Source organism: Magnolia sinica, chromosome 10 (genome assembly GCF_029962835.1).
Source record: "Magnolia sinica isolate HGM2019 chromosome 10, MsV1, whole genome shotgun sequence".
In the NCBI taxonomy this organism is placed as follows: Eukaryota; Viridiplantae; Streptophyta; class Magnoliopsida; order Magnoliales; family Magnoliaceae; genus Magnolia; species Magnolia sinica.
In genome coordinates, this window is record NC_080582.1 from 42,540,265 (window position 1) to 42,561,359 (window position 21,095).

General features: G+C 40.1%; 1 protein-coding gene across 1 annotated transcript in view; it reads left to right on the forward strand.

Annotated features, from left to right (window-relative positions):
- The window catches only part of LOC131258333 (alpha-mannosidase 2), a 39,100-nt gene that overhangs the window by 13,779 nt on the left and 4,226 nt on the right, over positions 1-21,095 (forward strand). Inside the window, exon 3 of the mRNA XM_058259583.1 lies at positions 7,275-7,307. Within this exon, the coding sequence (XP_058115566.1) occupies positions 7,275-7,307 (33 nt within the window). The remainder of the gene's footprint in view (positions 1-7,274; positions 7,308-21,095) is intronic.

The following is a 21,095-nucleotide window of genomic DNA, read 5'->3' on the forward strand; positions in this document are numbered from 1 at the left end:
CATGAGATATATCATTTGTTTCGGGTAATTTATCGCACTTTTTGGGAAACATTAGGAAAATGGTTGAATTTTTTAATAAAACTTCGAGGATTGTTAAAAAAGACATTAATACACATTTTTAAATCATAACATCTCAAAAAAAAAGTGCACATAATAGATTTCCTTTGTATAGGGTCCTAAGCTATGCACTATCTTTCTGAACAAAGGCAATTATATTAAAATATAATGCATAACATTTATAAATGTATGAAATCACATCCAATTCATTCAAAAGCAGATGACATAATAGAAAGTAATATTTAGAATGATGGGCATCCAAAGGTGGACCCACATGATCAACTTCAAAAGTGCAAACGGTTTGAATAGATAAATAATCACATACACAACATATATGAACCTTCACGTGCATCTCTTAACATCCTTTCCGGCCTGTAAATTGAGTCAGTTCACTGATTAGGTGGGGCCCCACTTGAAATCAATGGACAGACAATGGTCTGATATAGTGCAACCTGCCTAATATCTGGTCCACTGGAATTTATATCTTTCTCATTTTCGGGCTTATGGCCTAAAATGATCTAGAAAAATAGATGGACGATGTAGATAAAACAAATACATCATGGTGGCCCTCACAAAGCACTGTCTAGAAGCCACCTTGCTACTGGCAGTGTCAGTAGGCAATTTGCATGATGCGGATTTAGGCCAACATGCTGCACTAGGATGCTAGGTGGGGCCCACCATGATGTCTGTGACAAATTCACCCCGTTCATCCATTTTGAGAACACATTTTAGGATATGCGACCAAAAATGAAGCAGATCCAAAACTCAAGTGGGCTGCACGACAGAAAACAGTAGGCATTCAATGACCACTGTTGAAATATTCATATGGCCACAAAAGTTTCATATCAGGCTAAATGGTTTGTGCTTTCACTTCATCCCAGTGGGAATGACCTTATAAATGGTTTGCATGGCATATAAACATTAAAGTTGAGCCCATGAAGGTTTCAACGGTAAGAAACTCTTTCCCAAGTTTTCCCTCTCGTGCGACCCACTTGATGTTTGGATCCACCTCATTTTTGGTCTAATGCCCTAAAATGAGCTCTTAAAACAGATTAATCACAAGCATCACAGTGGGCCCCACCTAGCATCCTAACGAAGGAATTTTTCGTGGAAGGCTTTCACAATAAATCTGTGTCCGACCTGGTGGGGGTAGTACTCAATCCGCTCCTAACCGAACAGGGATTTGGAGGGGACCCTGACTGTGGCCCCACCATGATGTATGTGTTGTATCCACACCATCCATCCTTTTGGAGAGATCATTTTAGGTCATGAGACAAAGAATGAGGCCGATCCAAAGCTCAAGTGGACCCCACCACAGAAAACAGTGGGGATAGTGACGGCCACCGTTGAAACTTGAAACCATTTCGAGGGGGCCCACCATGATTTTTATTTGAGATCCAATCTGTTCACAAGTTCAGACAGATATGGATGAAGGGAAAGCACAAATATCAACTTGATCGAAAACTTCTGTGGCCTTGAAGAAGTTTTTAATGGTAGGCGTTCAATCCCCACTATTTTATGTGGTAGGGTCCACTTGAGCATTGGATTTGTGTCATGGTCCTTTTTCTCATGACCTAAAATGATATCTCCAAATGGATGGAAGGAATGGATATACAATACATACATCAAGGTGGGCCCCACCATCTTTCCTGCAGTCGGGTTGCATCGAATCCACTCTCCCTTAAGGGGTGCGGATTAGGTGTTACGTGGGTAACAACTTAGTGGGTGTTAACCTTACTGTAGGGCCAACCTTGATGATATGTTGTTTATCTAATATGTCCATTTGTTTTTCCAGCCCATTTTAGGTCATGGTCCAAAACATTAACTCATCCAAATCTCAGCTGGACCACACCACATGAAACAGTGATGATTGAACGCTCATCATTAAAAAAATCCCAAGGCCCACCCGAGATTTGGATCTGCTTACATTTTGGGATAACGTTCTTAAATAATCAGAATAAAGGAAGAGCGGCATGGATATGAAACACATATATCAAGATGGGCCCCACATGGTAAGGTTAACACCCACCAAGCTGTTATCTGCGTAACAAGCTAATCTGCTTCCTAACTTAAGAGACAGAAAGAGAGTTTGAGAGTCTTTCGACTCTCTTCTCCATTAAAGATGGCCAAGAGAACGGTGCAATCCATTACAAATTCTCTACAGAATCACAACATTCCCAAAAATTTCTCTCGAAAATCTTTATTTTTGTAAATCCCAACCCAAATCCTCATCATCCTCATCGGAAATATGGTTTTCTTCCAAAATAATTATCTTCGAGGAAAAAAAAGGTTTTAGGGATTTTCTTACACGATTTGGCGATATTGACCGCAGCCCACCAAATCCAGACGAAATATGGTTTTCTTCCAAAATAATTATCTTCGAGGAAAAAAAAGGTTTTAAGGATTTTCTTACACGATCTGGCGATATCGACCGCAGCCCACCAAATCCAGACGAAAGCGACTCGCTTAAGAAGACCACAAAGGTAAGAGAATTATATATAGAGCTGGGCATCGAGTCGAGTCGGACCGAGTTAGGGCTGACTCGACTCGATCCAGTTTTGAAATAGGCCTGACCCGAACTCAATCCAACTTGATACCGAGTCCAGCATTCCTGACTCGATCCGAGTTCGGTCTGGCCCGGATTGATCCGGACCGAGTCCGATCTGATTAGAAGTACCGAGTCGGGTCGAATTCGGACCGAGTCGGATTGAGAGATGAGGGAGGGAGTGGAGAGGAGAGAAGAGGAGGAGAGGGTGATGGTGGTGGGTGGTTGCCAGGCTTGGAAGAGGAGGAGGATGAGGGAGGGAGAGAGAGAGTTTGAGATCGGGTCGGGGTAGGGTGCGGTGGGTAGGGTTAGAGAGTCGAGTCAAGTCAGGTTTCAGATCAGGTCAAGTCTAACTGGATCGAGTTTCGGGTCGAGTTACTAGGTAACTCGAACTCGACTCGGTTTGAGTTCGGATTGGGCGAAGCCTACTCGGTTTGGACCGACTCACCCATTCGGTTCGGGTTGAGTTGGATCTGAATGAGTCGGACGAGTTGAGTTAGCCGGATCGAGTTGTTTGGTGCCCACCTCTCTCTCTCTCTCTCTCTCTCTATATATATATATATATATATAGAGTCCCGGTCTCCTGCGCACAAGGCCGCACAGAGCTTTCATGCGAGCATTCATGTGAGCTGTTAGATTACACCCACAGTTGGGATTCAACGGCATTGAGAATAAGAGTGTCTCGAAAATTATGACTCGCGTCGAGACTCTTGCGCTCACAGGAATGGCATGATGTGCGGAGTTAGGTAACTATTGGACGGTGCTCTATGGGCCGATCATGATGTATGTGTTTTATCCATGCTGTTCATCTAATTTTTTAGATCATTTTTTAACATTAGTAAAAAAAAACAAAAGGTAGATCCAAATCTCAAATGGACCACACCACAAGAAAATGGTGCTAATTAAACACCCATCGTTAAAAACTTCCTAGGGTCCACTGTAGGGTTTATTTGCCATCCAATCTGTTCGTTAGGTCACAAAGACTTGGATGATGAGGAAAAAAAAAAATCAATTTCATCCAAAACTTGTGGCCCTTAAGAAGTTGTTAACAGTGAGTGTTGAATCACCATTGCTTCTTGTGGTGTGGTCCATTTGAGATTTGGATATACCTCATTTTTAGGTCATGCATTAAAATAAACAATAAAAATGAATGGACGGCATGGATTAAACACGTACATCATGGTGAGGCCAAAGTACCCTATAGTAGTCATCTGGTGACGCTGCCTCAAAAGGCAATCCGTGTCCCCTGGATGCATGGGTACCACCCTCCTTAGGACGGAAGCTCATTACGTAGTGAGTAACCAAGTACGCTTACCGTACTGATAACTCTGTCAGGCCCACTATAATTTACCTATTTTATCCACTCCGTTCATCCAATTTACTAGATAAGATTACACAGACATGGATGAACGCAAATATCGGCTTGAGCCAAAACTTCTCTGGCCAGAAGAATTTTTCAAAGGCGAACATTCAATTTACATTGTTTCCGGTGGTGTGCTCCTCTTGAGCTTTGGATATGCTTCAATTTTGGGTTCAACCCATAAAATGAACTGGAAAAATGGATGGACGGCGTGGATAAACCACACATATTCATGGTGGGCCCAACATAGTTTTGCTCAACATGATAAAAGCCTACTCTTTAACTCAGTACGCAATTTGATTTCACCGGATGCTAGAGACGGACGGTTCTAGTGGTGCCTCTTTGGGGTCCACTATGATCTATATGTTTTATCCACCCCGTCCATATTTTTGGACAGATTATTTTAGTGCATGAGCCCAAAAATGAGGCACATCGAATGCTCAAGTGGACCACACCACATGAAGCATGAACGCACGCAACATTTATTCGCATTCGAATAAAAGTTGTTGGATCACACCAATCGCTTCACCATCATTGTCGTTGCCTGCTGTGGGGCCCACTATGATCTATGTACTCTATCCACTTCGTACATCTATTTTAACAGATAATTTTAGGGCTTGAGACCAAAAATAAAGTATATCCAAACCTCAAGTGGACCACATCACAGAAACAGTGCGAATTAAATGAATACCATTTTAAAATACTTGGGGGCCATAGAAGTTATGTATCAAGCTAATATTTGTATTTTTCTCTTCATCCATATCTGTGTGATCTTATGAACAGGTTGGATGACAAGTAAATATTATTGTGGGCCCTAGAAAAGTTTAAACGGTGGAAATCATTATTTCCATTGTTTCCTGTGGTATGGTCCACTTGAGCTTTGAATATGCTTCAATTTTGGGCTCAACCCTTGAAATGAGATGAAAAAACAAATGGATGGCATGGATAAACCACATACATTTACGGTGGTCCCAACATAATCTACTTAGAATGATAAAAGCGTACTGAGTAATTCAGTATGCAATCCAATTTCATCGTGTGTGCGAAGGAAGCGGATTGGTTGGTGTGTTGACATCACCAAGTTATGTGGGTCCATCATGAGGTATGTGTTATATCCAAACCGTCGGTCCACTTGGTGATCTACTCTTAATACTTGAGCCTAAAAATAAGACAGATCCAAAAACTAAGTGGACCACACTATAAAAAGCAGTGGGGGATTGAACGCCTGCCATTGACACCCTTTTAAAGTTCACAAAAATCATGGATTAATATGATATATTTTTTTTCTCTTCATCCAGGTCTGTGTGACCTGATGAACAGATTGGATGGAAAGTAAACATTACAGTGGGCCCTGCGAATGTTTTAATGATGAGAATCATTGGCCCACTGTTAAAAACTTTTTGAGGGCCACAGGTTTAATTTGGATGAATTGGATATTTTTATTTTCTCATCATCCATGTCTGTGTGACCTAACGAACAGGTTGGATTGCAAATAAACATTATAGTGGGCCCTAGGAAGTTTTTGACGATGGGTGTTCAATCACAACTGTTTTCCTATGGTGAGGTCCATTTGCGATTTGGATCTACTTTGTTTTGGGCTCATGGTTGAAAATGATCTGAAAAATTAGATGAACGGCATGGATAAAATAGGTACATCATGATTGAACCAAAGAGCACCGTCCAATAGTTTTCGAGCCGTACAACATGCAATCCCATGAGAGTACGAAAGTATCGCTGCGAGTCATTATTATGGAGGCTCTCTCGTTCTCACAGATGCTGAATCTCAGCCGTGAGTATAATCTAACAGCTCATATGAAGAGCTTGCATAAAATCTTAATGCAGCCTTGTGCGCAGGAGACCATATATATATATATATATATTCTCCAATATTGGCGATATTGGCCAATATTTTGTGATATCTTGCTATATATCGGATGATAGGAGTCTATCAAATTTTCTTTATTTTTTCGAATTTCTAAGGGTTTCGTATCGCTGGATTGTGAAATCGATAATATCGGCCGATAATATCGATATTGCGAACGCTGCGCGCATTTATGTGCACGGGGAAGGGGAGGTCGCCCTCGTCCACTCGTCCTTTTGGGCCTTCACTTTGTGTGCTGGCACATGTGTGTGTCCACTGATGTCCTTTTGAGTCTTCACTTTGTGTGTGTCCGTTCACATCCTTTTGGGCCCCAAAAGAAAAAAAAAAAAAGTCCTTTTGGGCCTCCACTTTGCCCATTTGGAGCCTTTAACTTGAAGCAACTCACTCCTGACCGGTGCAGTTCTTGGTTTCTGTTGCCCATGGCCAAACCATCTATGTTGACTTCTCCTTATTAGTCTATTGGTGCTACTCCTAAGCTCCCTTGAATGACATTCGTTTCTAATTCTTTCCTCGTGTTGCCTGTCATCCATGTCAACATCTTCCTTTCAGCTACAACATCCCTTAAAGCATGTCTGATCTGTTAGCTATCCTATAAAATCTCCCTTTCAGTTTCATTGGTATGCATTGACCACATATAACTCCAGAGGCACCGCTCCGAAGGCACACTCCTTGGCCTTAGCTTCAATGAACCCCCTTCCCCCCACATGGTCCTCTGATGAATACCTTTCACTAGATTGGAGGACATAACATTAGATTCTCTAGGAGGTCAGGAAAATAAATGTTTAGCCTTGCAGCTAAATCCCTAGCTTGGTCATAAACAGAAAGGTTTGACCGCCTTGCTTGATGCCTAGTTGATCATGTTTGTGGAAGTCCTATACTTAAAATTTTCCAACGTTTAAGCTCTTTTACATATTGGATACCAATTGAATGAACTCTAACATATGTAATGGAAGTGTTTGGTCTTCTCTCTCCTCTAAACGAAAACAACAATGACTCATATGTGGATGGGAGTGCAGGAATACCATGAGGAAATGTATAGATTGAAAGTTGGACCATGGTTGAATGTTTTCTAGGCATTCCTTTTGGTTTCCTAAGGATATTAGGTATGTGTGATTACAGCTTTTACATTGTTCTAAACTCAAAACGAATATCCCTTCATTCTACCTCAAAATCCCACAAGAGCTAATTCTATGGATGCTGATATCTAGTTGTTTGAGTTATTCAGTTATATTTCCTCAAAAGAGTATCGTGATAGGCGGTATATGTTTCATGTCTGTTGCCTCTGGGTTTTGATACTCATGACAATGCTTATTTAACCAAGGTTTTACTTCCCTTGACCATGTTGGAGATAGTGTTCCTATTTTATCCTTTTGGAGTTAGTATGTTCAAGAAGCCTGTCTGATTATGTGTATTTTCCTTTTTTTTTGCAGGCTAACTCACATTATTTTGCTATCATAGAGCAGGTACTGTTGAAAAGTGTTCTTGATGTTTTATTTCATGTCTGGTTTCATGGTTTCCTTTGCATACTTGCATAATATCTCCACTCCTAACAGAACTGTCATTGAATAATCTGACCTTTTTGTATACTTTTATTTTATCATTCTTTGGTCATTATTGAGATCTCACTTGTTTCTTTACCTATGTACAATACTACATGCTTAACCTAGAAGTTCACTCTCAGATCTCTCCAAATGTTAATGAATGCTACTAGTGTTCCGAAATTTATGTTATTTTGCTGAAGCACTAATAATTTTGAATTCCTTTCAACACTAAATTCCTAGTATAAGATGTGAAGAAAATGGGTTACCCTTTCCATAAGATACCTCACTCCTAGCTCATTTGAATTAAATCCAACTGGTTAGACCTAAAATGTGATTTATTTGTTTCATTGATTTGAAGATTTCCCTCAACATCGGAGGACCTATTGATGCACGACGTGTGATCTAGACTAAATATGATGCAAGGAAATTATAAATAGATTAAAGAGCAATTCAAAGCATAAAATATACTAACCTACCACAAATCTAAGAAATCAAATAAATAATAAAATTTATATTTCAAGATAAATCATAATCCCACAATAAACTAAACCATATAAAACATGAATTTCAAAGGATCAATGGAAGGTAGAACCTCCACTTTAGTATAGGCTTAGGTCTAATTCAAATGGACTGATTTGTTCTCTTTAGGGTTAAGGATATGATAATCTAGGGTTAGGGTTTGGGTATGTAAGGTTAGGGATTTCGAAGGAATTAGGGCTTTGGAAGGATTTGGGAATTTAGGATTTTATAGGAAATAGGGACTAGGGTTTAAGGGATAGGAAGGTGGTTTGAAGAAAGGGAAGAAAAACAGAGAGAAGGGGCTGACCGTACAGTTGTACGACCCTGTCCATACAGTTGTACAGCCTGACTAGTACGGATAGGTAGTCTGTACATGTAGGAGCTGATGGTGTTGAGTTGGGTTGGGTTTGGTGGAGTGAGGAATAAGAAAAGATGGGTTTGGGGCAATGGGTTTAGGTTTAGAAGGAAAGAGTAAAGAGATTTAGGGTTTTGAGAAGGAAAGTAGAAGAAAAGAGGGTTTGAAAGGAAGATGAGAAAGATGAGAGAAATACCTTTTCAAAGAGAAACAAAGGGAATACATTATGCTTCACACCTTGGCATCACACCATTGATTTCCATTCATAAGAGATTTTCTATCTCTATCTCAAAGCGAGAGAGAGAGAGAGAGAGAGAGAGAGAGAGAGAGAGAGAGAGAGTTTTATTTATTTATTTATTTTAAATGTTCAATAATGGGATAGGACCGGACGTCCAAGCCTTTTTATAGTTTCAAGATGGACTTTTTATGAAAAGATGCTTTCAGATGAAAATCCTCAGATAAGGATGCTCAATGAAATAACATTTGTTCCTAACCCCCTAATCTCAACAAAATATCAAAATAAATCCAACATGAATAATCAACTAAATAAAAGAAATAAATCTAAAACATCCTGAAGTCTATGATCAATATGATCTAAGATCAAAATGATCCAACCATCCGATTAAAGCATCTTCAAGATCCAACGGTCCAAACTCAATAAGCAACCCACATGCATCTTCCTAGTGTAGGGTCTTTGAAAATGCACGATCATGCATGTGAGGTCTTCAATGTGGCCCGCCTGGAGAGGATTCGCTAAGTATTGCCAATGTATCAATATTGTCAATGTATCGCCAATATTTTCAGCTGTGTAAATTTGAGGTATCTCTTGTATTGCCAATGTATCGATATCGCTAATGTATTGCCAATATTTTCAACCGTGTAAATTCCATGTGTCGCTTGTATCGCCAATGTATCAATGATATTTCGATAATATCGCCAATGTATCGATATCACCAAAAACCTGTTTATTAAAAAATTCTCATTTCATAAACTTTTATGGTCACATGGCTGTATGCAGTGTTCAATTATATTATTGTTATCGCAACATGGGTGATATTGAGACCACCAACTTTCGTTTCCTTTCTATTTGTCGATGATTTATTGGGAAATATCTTGTGTTGTCGATATTCTGAAATATCGATGGATGTTTGGATGGAAGGTTGGAAGTTGGATGGATAGATGAGATGGATGGGATATTTGGATTGATTTCTTGTGACAACACATGCCTTTAGGCCTCCATAAAATGGAAACTTATCATGTAGGCATTCTTTTTGCAAAAATTTTAATCCTAAATATGCAAATGTGTATTTTAGCATCTCTTCAAGTTTCACTGAAAAATTCTACCGTTTTCCCCGCATCTCTGGTTATCAGTGATATTATCGGCAATATCGATATAGTTTTTGTATCCCCGACTAGCAAAACTTGTAGCGATACCGACACTTCGAACACTGCTTGTACCTTCTTTAGGACAACCTGATCACCTTCAACTGACTCAACAAATTTGAGGAAGGCTACAATAGGTGATGTAGGACGGATGCACATGCTATGTGAATTGGTGAGGTTAGTTTTCGAATTAAGCATAAGTAAAGTGAACCATAAAAATTCAGCATTCCATTGATTAAGGAAATCAAGAGAAAACCATGTTACATACATCCATATATGCAAGCCACATGCTAGAAACAAAATAACATAAATTTAGGTACCCATGGAAGTTGGGACTTCCATCTAGCATAGGAATAATTCAATTCTACGTGTATTGATCACAAATCACATAAAGGAATCACAAAAGCAATGGTTAATTGGCTAAATGAATGAAGGGATTAGGGTTTGGATTGAGGAATTAGGGTTAGGGTTTCTTAAATTTGGGAATTAGGGTTTATAGAAGTGAAATAGGACAAGGGTTTTAGGGGGCTAGGATTATAGAGAGAGAAGAAAGAAGGGGAAGGGGGCTAGAATTATAGAGAGAGAAGATAGAAGGGGAAGAAGGGACCCGTACTGTTCACTTGCACTATTCACGTGTTGGGTTAGGTTTAGGATGTGGATTGGCTAATGGTTTAGGGACGGAGTGGTTTTGTGGAGTTATTTTAGGGTTTAGGAAGGGATTAAAGGAGTAGAAAGGGGATTTGAGGGTTTAGGAAGAAAATACCTTTGAAGAAGAAGATAATTCGATATTTCCCTCCCTCGGCTTCCTACCTATCTCGATGAACACACGAGATTAAAGAGAAATAACTTCTCAAACTCTCACAAGGCAGAAGCAAATTCCATTCTATTCAATAGTTCCATAGGGGTGGGCGTCCTCCCCTTTTATATGTCCAGATTGGACATTTTATAAAACACCCCCCTAACTTAAAGTCCTATTTGGACTACTCCCTTGCATAATGTTTAAAACAATATTAATCATAAAGTAAATTCTAAACTAATTAACCAACAAAATAGTAAAGAAAAAACAAATGTCCTGTGGCCCATGGGGTCCACGGTCATTATCCTAATCTAGGCCCCTAGCGGGTCAATGGCCCGGTGGTCATGATCCAGAAGTCTAAATGACTAGGGATCATGATCCAATGGTCCAGAACTCCGATAATGCAACCAAAACTCCGATAATGCAATCCACATGCATCTTCCCAATGTGCGGGTCTTCCAGATGCACGCACTCGTGCGTGTGGGGTTTTCGGTTCATGCTCCAGGAAGTAGTCATCCATCCAAAGTGACACTAGAGCTCTCCTCCTCTGCCTTTGGTAGACTCGAAAAGGTGTCTAGATGTCCTCATCAATAGGACTCATAAAAGTGTTTACTTGAATGATTTTTCATCTCATTTGTTTATTATATGATATGTTAGATATATGTGAAATGGTCCAAATCCATGCATGTAGGGCTTAGGAAGGGATTAAAGGAGTAGAAAGGGGATTTGAGGGTTTAGGAAGAAAATACCTTTGAAGAAGAATGAATGAATAAGAAGATAATTCGATATACGGGATTCCCTCCCTCGACTTCCCACCGATCTCGATGAACACACGAAATTAAAAGAGAAATCACTTCTCAAACTCTCAAAATGGAGAAGAAAATTGCATTCTATTTAATAGTTCCATAAAGGTGGGTGTCCTCCCCTTTATATGTCTAGATTGGACATTTTACAAAACACCCCCCTAAGTTAAAGTCCTATTCGGACTACGCCCTGCATAATGTTCAAAACACTCTTAATCATAAAATAAATTCTAAACTAATTAACCAACAAAATAGTAATAATAATAATAATAATAAATGTCCCATGGCCCATGGGGTTCACGATCATGATCCTAATCTAGGCCCCTAGTGGATCAATGGCTTGATGATCATGATCCAACGTCCGAATGATTTAGGATGATGATCCAAAGGTCAAAAACTCTGATAATGCAACCCACATGCATCTTCCCAATGTGGGGTCTTCCAGATGTACGCACTCATGCATGTGGGGTCTTCGGTCCATGCTCCAAGAAGTAGTTGTCCATCTAAAGTGACACTAGAGCTCTCCTCCTCCACCTCTGGTGGACTCGAAAAGGTGTCTGGATGTCTCCATCATCTCCCCGCAGCTGAGAAGAATTCGCCTCTGGTGAAATAAAACTACTGGACTGTAGGTCCGGATCTATGCGCTGCAACTTGGTCTCTGTGATCCACATGCTGTTTGAAATAGGTTTGTTCCTCCACTTGATCAAGTATTGCTAAAAACCCCCGTGCTAGATGGAAACGAGTTGTTCATCTAGTATATCTTCTATCTCTTTTTTTCTCGAAGGTATTCTTGGTATAGGAGGGACAAGCTTTGAAGAAGGATTGGGCAAAGTCCAAGGGTCTGAGGATGGGTGATCCTCAATGTCTGGATCCATGTTAGGGTTATGTGAACCTTTATAAGAGATGAGATCTTCCACATTAAAAGTTGAACTAATTCCAATGGTGGGTGGAAGATCCACAACATACACATATGGACCCATTTTCTGTATTGTTTTGTATAGTTCAACACTACAAGCTTACAATTTTTTTTATGGCCCCTTATCGGAAAATCTTAGGTCTAACATGGACCATAACATAATTCCAAACCTGAAATTCCTTGAACCTGTGATGAGAGTTAGCAAAAAGTTTATATTGCTCATTACTTTCATTAATTCTTCTTCTAATCTCACCATGCAAGTCATGAATATGGCATGCGAATGCATCGGCTGACTCAGATTCCCTTTTGAAGGAAACTATTTCGGAACAGATAAAACTGTTTCTACTTTAGGAACAAACATAAAGAAATTGATCACTCTTTAGTACAAGAGGAATCATTGATAAATGTCTTTGATTCGAATCATTCAAAATATGTTTCTTGGCATAGCAATCTTGATGCAGGACGGTCTAAACTAGAATGTATATGTGAGCACAAAAATTATCCAGTGAAATAAACTAAGCAAATCAATTGAAATATTCACATTCCACATCATAGTAAAGAAAATAATAAAGGGAACATGCAATGGTTGCAGACCATCATCACAATCCTGCAGTACCATATTCAAATCATGCGTGGATTGGATTCGACGAGGGATGGGACCTCCCATTCTTGCATGGTTTCAATCCAACAATCAATGCAGCTTCTCTAGTCCAGGAAATCAAAGGATTTCTAGAATAGGGACGACTGGAAAAATCTGAAAGAGGGTTGGGATCGATTATCAGATTTACAAGGTCAATAGCAACCAAAAAAATACTAGGCATATAAAGAGAAGAAGAAGGTTGGAGGGCTAGAAATAGAATTTAGAAGAAGAGGAGATTAGGGGAAGAGAAGAACTTACCACAGAGAGAAAGGAGAAGGAGGTACTAAGCTTTCATTAAAAAAACATTATTAGGTTTAGGGTAGAAAACACCCTATTTATAAAATTCGGATTTAAAAGAAAATGACTAAATTACCCCTATAACAAAAGAAAAAAAAAGCTCAAAACAAAGCTTTCTAAAAAAATAAAAATCCTGAGTATTAGATTGGTCTTCTAACTCTTCCTACATGTGTGTCCTTATGTGGGACCTTCAATTAATCCAAAGATACGTGTAAGGTCTTCAAAATCATCCTTATTTGTGCCATAAAGATGTTTTCGTCGCCCGCCTTCGTCTTTTATAAACTTTGAAGGGTCTGATGTCCTTATCAAATTTACACAAATAGATGGAAATAAATTGCGTCCAATAGGATTTGAACCTATACCAAAGGTTTACAAGACCTCTGTCTTATCCATCATTAGACAATGGAAATGGAGCCCTGAACTTGTTGCTGCTTGTGAGGTATGCAAGGAGATCAAATACGAATTCAAAGCAGTGGATACCTTGTAATCCAGTAATTCCCTCTCGTTCCCCTAATTGCAATTAAACTCAGCCCAAGAAAGAATTACTTCTACCAAAGAGGGATCTATAACTTCCATTCAATCAGTTTATGTACCTGCGCACTTTTACTTTTTCCATATCTTATATATACGTTGTGAGAAACCTTATTCTCATTATTATTGAATGAATATAAATTCGCATCTTTTCTTCCTCTTTATTCAAGAGATTAGTGTTCACAACTCCAAGTGTAGGGTCGCGATGTAGTAATAACTCAGTAAGACCGAGGTCAAATCCACAGGGACTAAACTTGTACGTATTCTAAAAATAACTAGAACTAGAAAAAGATCTAAATTGAAATCTGAATAATTGAGAGTAATGGTGAGTAATGTTGATTAAAACTTATGAATTTAAAGGTGGGAACTAGGGGGCCAAGGATCCGCTTGTAGCTATCAAGATGCTACCTTGCTTGATTCAATAAACCAAATCTCTTAAATAAAACATGAAAAATAAACTAGTAAAAAAGAAAAACTCTTTGACAGTTGCTCCACCCTTGTGCTATGCTCCTCGAGACATTTCTAAACCCTAGAAGATGCTTTAGAGCATCCTAGGGAGTTCTTTTTATAGTTGTCGAACTTCAACTTTCGCATCGAGTTAGAAAAATCTAGAAACCGCCTCAAATTTATGCACTCTGCGCAGTTTCCCAAAATAAACTTCACTCTGTACAGTTTCCCAAAATGGACTTGGAGTTTTAGAATATGCTTTTTTAAGACATTTTTAGGAATGTTTGTTTTCAGGACAATTTCAGGATTCATTTTCTTCACTTCAAATCTTTGATTCTCTTCATTCCTCACTTGGTTTTCTTGGATCTTTGGCATGTGAATTCTTCATTAATGACTTTCAAATCTCCAAATCTTCATTTAGTAATCTTTTGAGCATAAATCTTTCTTTTGACATCAATTTCACCTAAGCTCTCGAAATCACCTCGCACATGAAAACATGAATAATTAAATTGATTAAGCACTATCATGTTTATAAAACTAAGGTATAAATAGGGAGAAATATGCAATATTTCACATTGAACAATTTGGGTTTCAGGATTGGCCCTTGGGTGTTGAGGATTCCACCCCAATTTTAAGTTTCCTTCTTTCTAGATCTTCGAGGTGCAGGAAAAGGTAAGAATCATCTTCCTTTTCTTTTGAAGACAAAGGACCTGTACTTTCTTCATCTTGAACCCTTCATTCTCCACCTCTTTCATTCTTCTCTGGATATCCCCCTTCTAGTTTGAACGGAAAAGAGGGATGGTTAGTCAGTAGAATCAGATCCAAACTTGACCATGGACAGACTTATGCTAGATTTGGGATATCCTCATATCCTTAGGTTCTTCCTTTTTAATGTTTACGTGATTTTATGCTAAGGGGCATGATCTTGACGGAATGGCCTCATCTTTGTGTTGAGATTTACATAATCCCTTTGATTGGAAACGGTTAGTTGATTCGTGTATTTATTTGAAAATTCTTTAACTTGATTATACATGCATATAGGATTAGGTCATCACATGTCCCTGCATCAGTAAGTGTCCTATTTGGCTTCACCATGCTATTTTCCTAATTATTCTAAGCACTTTTCATGTTGACGCAACTCCTAAAGCCCAACGGACGAAGAGTTATAATCAAACTAAAACTTACTATAAATAGTAAAAATGAAAATAAAATGGGAATTCGACCATCAATCTGATAGTATGTCGCAAATTCGGCATGTGCAACCCGGCATAGCGGGGTTAGGTGGCTAAAGTAGCTCGTCCTACCCCAAAATCATATATGACATGTCGGATAACTCATTCCGGTTTGCAAGATACGCCCGTTTTAAGGTGTTGACGGTTCGGATCACTTCCGCCTCTGATCGGGCCTTTTCTGGTCCATCTTGGCCATGAAATAGTCCGTGGCCTGTTGTACATCAGTCCCCTCCACTTCAGAAGAACTTATCCTCGAGTTCTTGTCTTGCTTTGGTTCATGATACTCGGTCAGGTCCGCGACGTTGGAAGTACGTGAGATCGCCATGTCATCTGGAAGATCAACAGTGTAAGCGTTGCCATTGATCTTTTGGAGTATCGGCACCGTTCCAATCTTCTTATTCTTTAATTTGTTGTATCTCCTTGTCGGAAATCTCTCATTCCGTAGATGGACCATGATGCGGTCGCCCACCTCAAACACCTTCTTTCGTCGATGCTTATCGGCTTGCTCCTTGTACTTTTTGTTCGAGGCATGTAACTTGGTTTGCACATCCACATGAATGCCCATGATTCTATCTGCCATATGTTCTGCTATAATGCTTATGCCTGGGAGCTTAAGCAGAGGGACCAAGTCATGTGTGTAGCGAGACACTCGACCATAAATAATCTGGAACGGAGACTTCCTTATCGAGCGGTTCACTATATTGTTGAATGCAAACTCCGCTTGAGACAACGCTAAATCTCACTGCTTCAGTTTTTCACTTAGAATACATCGAAGGAGGTTTCCCAACGTGCGATTCACAACTTAAGTCTGCCCATCAGTTTGTGGGTGGTAGGCGCTGTTGAACTGAAGTTGTGTATCGAATCGAGTCCATAAAGTCTGCAAAAAGTGGCTAATGAACTTCATATCACGGTCAGAAGTAATGGTCTTCGGAACCCCGTGTAGCCGCATGACCTCTATGAAAAATAGATTTGCCACGTGTGTTGCGTTAAGGGTCTTTTTGCATGGGATAAAGTGCACCATATTTGAGAAACGATCTACTACTACAAAAACTAAATCCATGCCGTGTTGTGTTTGTGGGAGACTAAGCACGAAGTCCATGGATAAATCCTCCCAAGGGTTATCAGGCATAGGTAACGGGGTGTAGAGGCTCGTATTTTGAGACTACCCCTTGGAGGTCTGACAAACACGACAGCGTTACACTGCTTTTCCCACATTATGTACCAATTGTGGCCAGTAGTACCGCTTCTCCACAAGGGCTCGCGACTTGTCCACCAAGGCCACCTCCATGTAGTTCCTGAATAATCTGCTCCCTCAAAGAACTTTGGGGGATGCGCAATCGATTCCCTTTAAAGAGGAAACCATCTTGCATATGTAGGTCATTGGGATGACCTTTTTGACACTTCATCCATGCATCCTTGAAGTCCTCGTACTCGGCATACAGCTCCTTGAAATAGTCGAAGCTGACCACCTCATTGCTTATTGTAACAAATAGTGATGCACGAGGACTAAGTGCATCAGCCACCTTGTTCCACTGTCCTGACTTGTGCTTCAAAAAGAACGTGAATTCCTGCAAAAACACAACCCATATAGCATGCACACGATTCACGTTAGCCTGACTATTAATAAACTTTAATGCTTGATGGTCAGTATACAGAACAAACCCTTTTTAAATCAGATAATGCCGCCAATGTCGCAGCGCCTGAACAACTGCGTACAACTCGAGCTCATATGTCGACCGCTTCTTTCGGGCTTCGTTGAGCTTCTCAATGTAAAAGGCTACTGGCCTGCCCTCCTGTAATAATACTCCTCTAATTCCGACATATGAGGCATCACACCCAACCTCAAACAGCTTGTCGAAACTAGGAAGAACCAAGACTGGTGTTGTGGACAACCGATACTTGATTTCAGCAAAGCTCTTTTTTTTTTTATAAAGAAGTAAAGCTCTTGTCAGCCCTCATTGGTCCACTGAAACGGCCCCTTTTTCATGCAATCTATAATAGGTGCGATTATTGAGCTAAACTTCCACATGAATCGATGATAGAAGGTCGCCAACCCGTGGAAACTCCTCACTTCATGAATGTTCGTCGGGATTGGCCATTCCCTGATGGCTCGCACCTTTTCATCGTCCACACGGATGCCCGTGAACGTTACAATAAATCCTAGGAATAACAGGCTGTCTGTTAAAAAACTACATTTCTTCAAGTTGAGGTACAACTTGTTAAATTGTAGGACTTGCAGCACCTACCTGAGATGTTCCATGTGCTCCATCTCATCTTGGCTATATATCAGGATGTCATAAAAATATACTACCACAAACCAGCCAATAAACGATTTTAGCACTTGATGCATCAAACGTATGAACGTGCTTGGTGCATTCGAAAGATCGAAGGGCATGACCAGTCACCTATACAACCATTCATTGGTCTTGAATGCCGTTTTTCACTCATCATCGGGTCAGATACAAATATAATGGTACCTGCTCCTCAGATCTAGCTTAGAGAACACCTTGGCCCCTTCTGGCACATTGAGCATGTAGTCTAACCACGGTATTGGGAACCGATATTTGATGGTAATCTTGTTAATTGCCCGATTGTCGACACATACGCCAGCTCCCATATTTTTTTGGCGTTAACAAGCGCAACACATGGGCTTATGCTCTCTCTCAAAAGACCCTTACGTATTAATTCCTCCACCTGCCCCTGAAGTATCTCACACTCTTTCGGACTCATCCGATAGTGAAGGCGGTTAAGCAGGCTAGCCTCAGGGACGAGGTCTATGTGGTGTGGATATCCCGCATGGGAGGCAATCCATTGGGTAACTCTTCGTTCCAGATTTCTTTGAATTCATTTAGTAACGACCTTAAACTTGGGAGAATGTTTAAGGGCTTTGATTCCTCGCCCTTTACCACTACGGCGTATACCTCGACGATTTCCTTGGATTCTTCCATCAAATCCCGAATGGTCAGGAGGGAACTCTCCTCCACTTTAGAAGCTTCAAGGTGGTTCTTTGGTGCCATAGGGGCGAGGATTATTTTTCGACCATCCTTGACGAAAACGTAAACATTGTCTCGTCCTCGGTGGGTCCCATCACGATCCGATTGCCATGGTCGACCAAGTAACATATGACATGTTTCCATGTCAACCAATTGAAAATGAAAGGGTGAATTGTTCGGTTACCTCTGTTTTGTCGATCTCCTTGATTCATCCAATCATACGGAGATGGGTGCCTTTCTATTTTTAGTTGCAGCTTTTCCACCATTGTTTTCGACACGAGATTCTCACTGTTCTTGACATCGATGATCACATTACAAACTTTTTGGTTTATAGTGCACCTTGTTTGAAAGATGTTGTGCTGCTGTAAATCTATCTCTACCTTTGGCATGTACAATATCTTCTTCACAATCAAAATGGTGGCCTGCCATTCACCATCATTGGGTGATGCTCCGCGGAAATCTGTGTTGTGTTGTACAACGACCACGGGCAGTTGAGCATCGCCTTGGGTGCAGGGCGGAATTAGCGCATCCGCAATACGGTTGAGGGTTGCTTGCAGCCCTTGCATAGTCAACTGACTCTCCCGGTGGAAAGCTTCCATTCTTTCCAAAAGATAACGCATCCCTAGATCACTGTCCATAGGATTTTGGTCCATACCTTTGTTATTTGCCATCTGTCCAAGGGGAGTCCTCGCTTTGATACCAAACTGACGCAGGAATGAACGTGATGTTTGATCACTGTCTTCCTCAAGGGGATAACTACTCCAAATCCACGGAGCTTCTCTAGACTCCTCACAAAGACTTCTCGAATCCACGAGGGAAGATAAGGAAAATAGAAATAAATTCTAGAAAATTCTTAAATTGATTGATGATTGAAATAAACGAGCTTACAACCCTTTAAATAGGGATACTAAACCTTGGAAGAAGTTTCGGAATTAAAGTACAACTAAAACTCCTAGAAATCGTGACTTACTATAAATAGTAAACTTACTATTTATAGATGGTTGTGATTCCTACTAGACATCACGGTTTTTGGCCAAAAATAGTAAGTGTCCTATTTGTCTTGACCATGCGATTCTCCTAATTATTCTAAGCACTTTTCATGTTGGATGCAACTCCTAGAGGCCAACAGATGAAGACTTATAATCAAACTAAAACTTATTATAAATAGTAAAAATGAAAATAAAGCAGGAATTCGACCGTCGATCTGATGGTATCTCGCAAATTCGGCATGCGCAACCCGGCGTAGCGGGGTTGGGTGGCTAAAGTAGCTCGTCCTACCCCAAAATCATATATGGCACGTCGGATAACTCATTCCGGTTTGCGAGATACGCCCGTTTTAAGGTGCTGACGGTCCGGAAGTGTGGATGCCCTCATCATCCACTACTTCAGAAGTAGTGGTAGCTTGATTAGTGATCACCTTGCCAGTTGTAACGATAACTCTACCAAAGCAGCACATGATTACACAGTTTCAAGATGGTCGTGCACAGTTCTTGGAGTAGGAGTTTGTATAGTTTGCTCTAGTGGCGAACATCTGAAGTACCTGGGAGACCCACTACTAAATTAGTGAGTGACAGTCTGATCACATCCATTGTACCAAATAATTCCAAAAAGGGGATACAATTACCCATTTTCGGGAGGGATTAAACATTGCTTGGAGTGAATATTTTGTGTAATATGCTCATCGCATTAGGAGAGCATCTGACATACCAGGGAGACTCACTGCTTCAGAAGTAATGGAGCCTGATTATGTTGTGATTTTAACGAAATAACTCCACGATAGGATCATGATTACCCATTTTCAAGAGGTATTATCTAGTGCTTGTACTGAGAGTTGTGTATGCTGCTGTTATCCTTTTATATCAGTGGGTCTCAATGGTTCAATGATCCAAGCCATTGATTTGACTGAAAAGAACCTTGATGAGCGGAATGACCAACCTTGTATAAAACAATGTATTATGCCTAGAGTAGGTAGTTATGGAACAGAACCCCAAAGCTAGGTACAGCTTATTCTCATCCCTGAAACAAGGTATGCCTTGTTTAGCCAACATTGATGAGGTTTATATGGTGCACAGGCCAACCTATATGAAAACAAGGATCTGTTTGGAAATCCTTTCCATAAGTCTGTAATCAAGCTAGACTTGTAACCCATGAAATGAGTCGACTGGCCCTATTTTGTCCCAGGTTTTCCACCCCATGGAACTAACATCATGCACAAATTCAGATTTCCCGCACATGCCATGTTGGCATGCACTATTTTATTTATTTATTTATTATTATTATTATTATTATTATTATTTGAAGACACAAGGTGTCCCTGCCCCTTTTGAGGCAAGACTATTCCCCACAGATACATGCAATCACCCACAACTACGTGTATCGGGTAATGTCCTGCACATGTCATGTTGGCATGCACTATGTGTATAGGTGCACGGGAGTGGGTGTGATTTGTGAGAATAGATAGCAAACCCTGAAACAGATGGAGAAGGTTTTTTAGCCCATAAAATTCGGTTTAAGAATGGGGATTCTTCACCCCCATTTTCTAAGTTGTCTTATCAATCGTAGACTTGGTATATGACCACTTCAATCCATATTATCCATGTTGTATCATTCATTGTGAATGGATCACAGCCAAATCCACATTAATGATACAATATTGACCACCCATTTGGCGGCTAATAGATGTTTTAAAATAAAATGGTGAATATTCCAAATTCAATGTGTGGAATCTAATTTTTAATCATTCGGTCAGTGGGATTTTGAGGTCATGCTCCAATACTGGGTCCTATGTTTTGAATGAT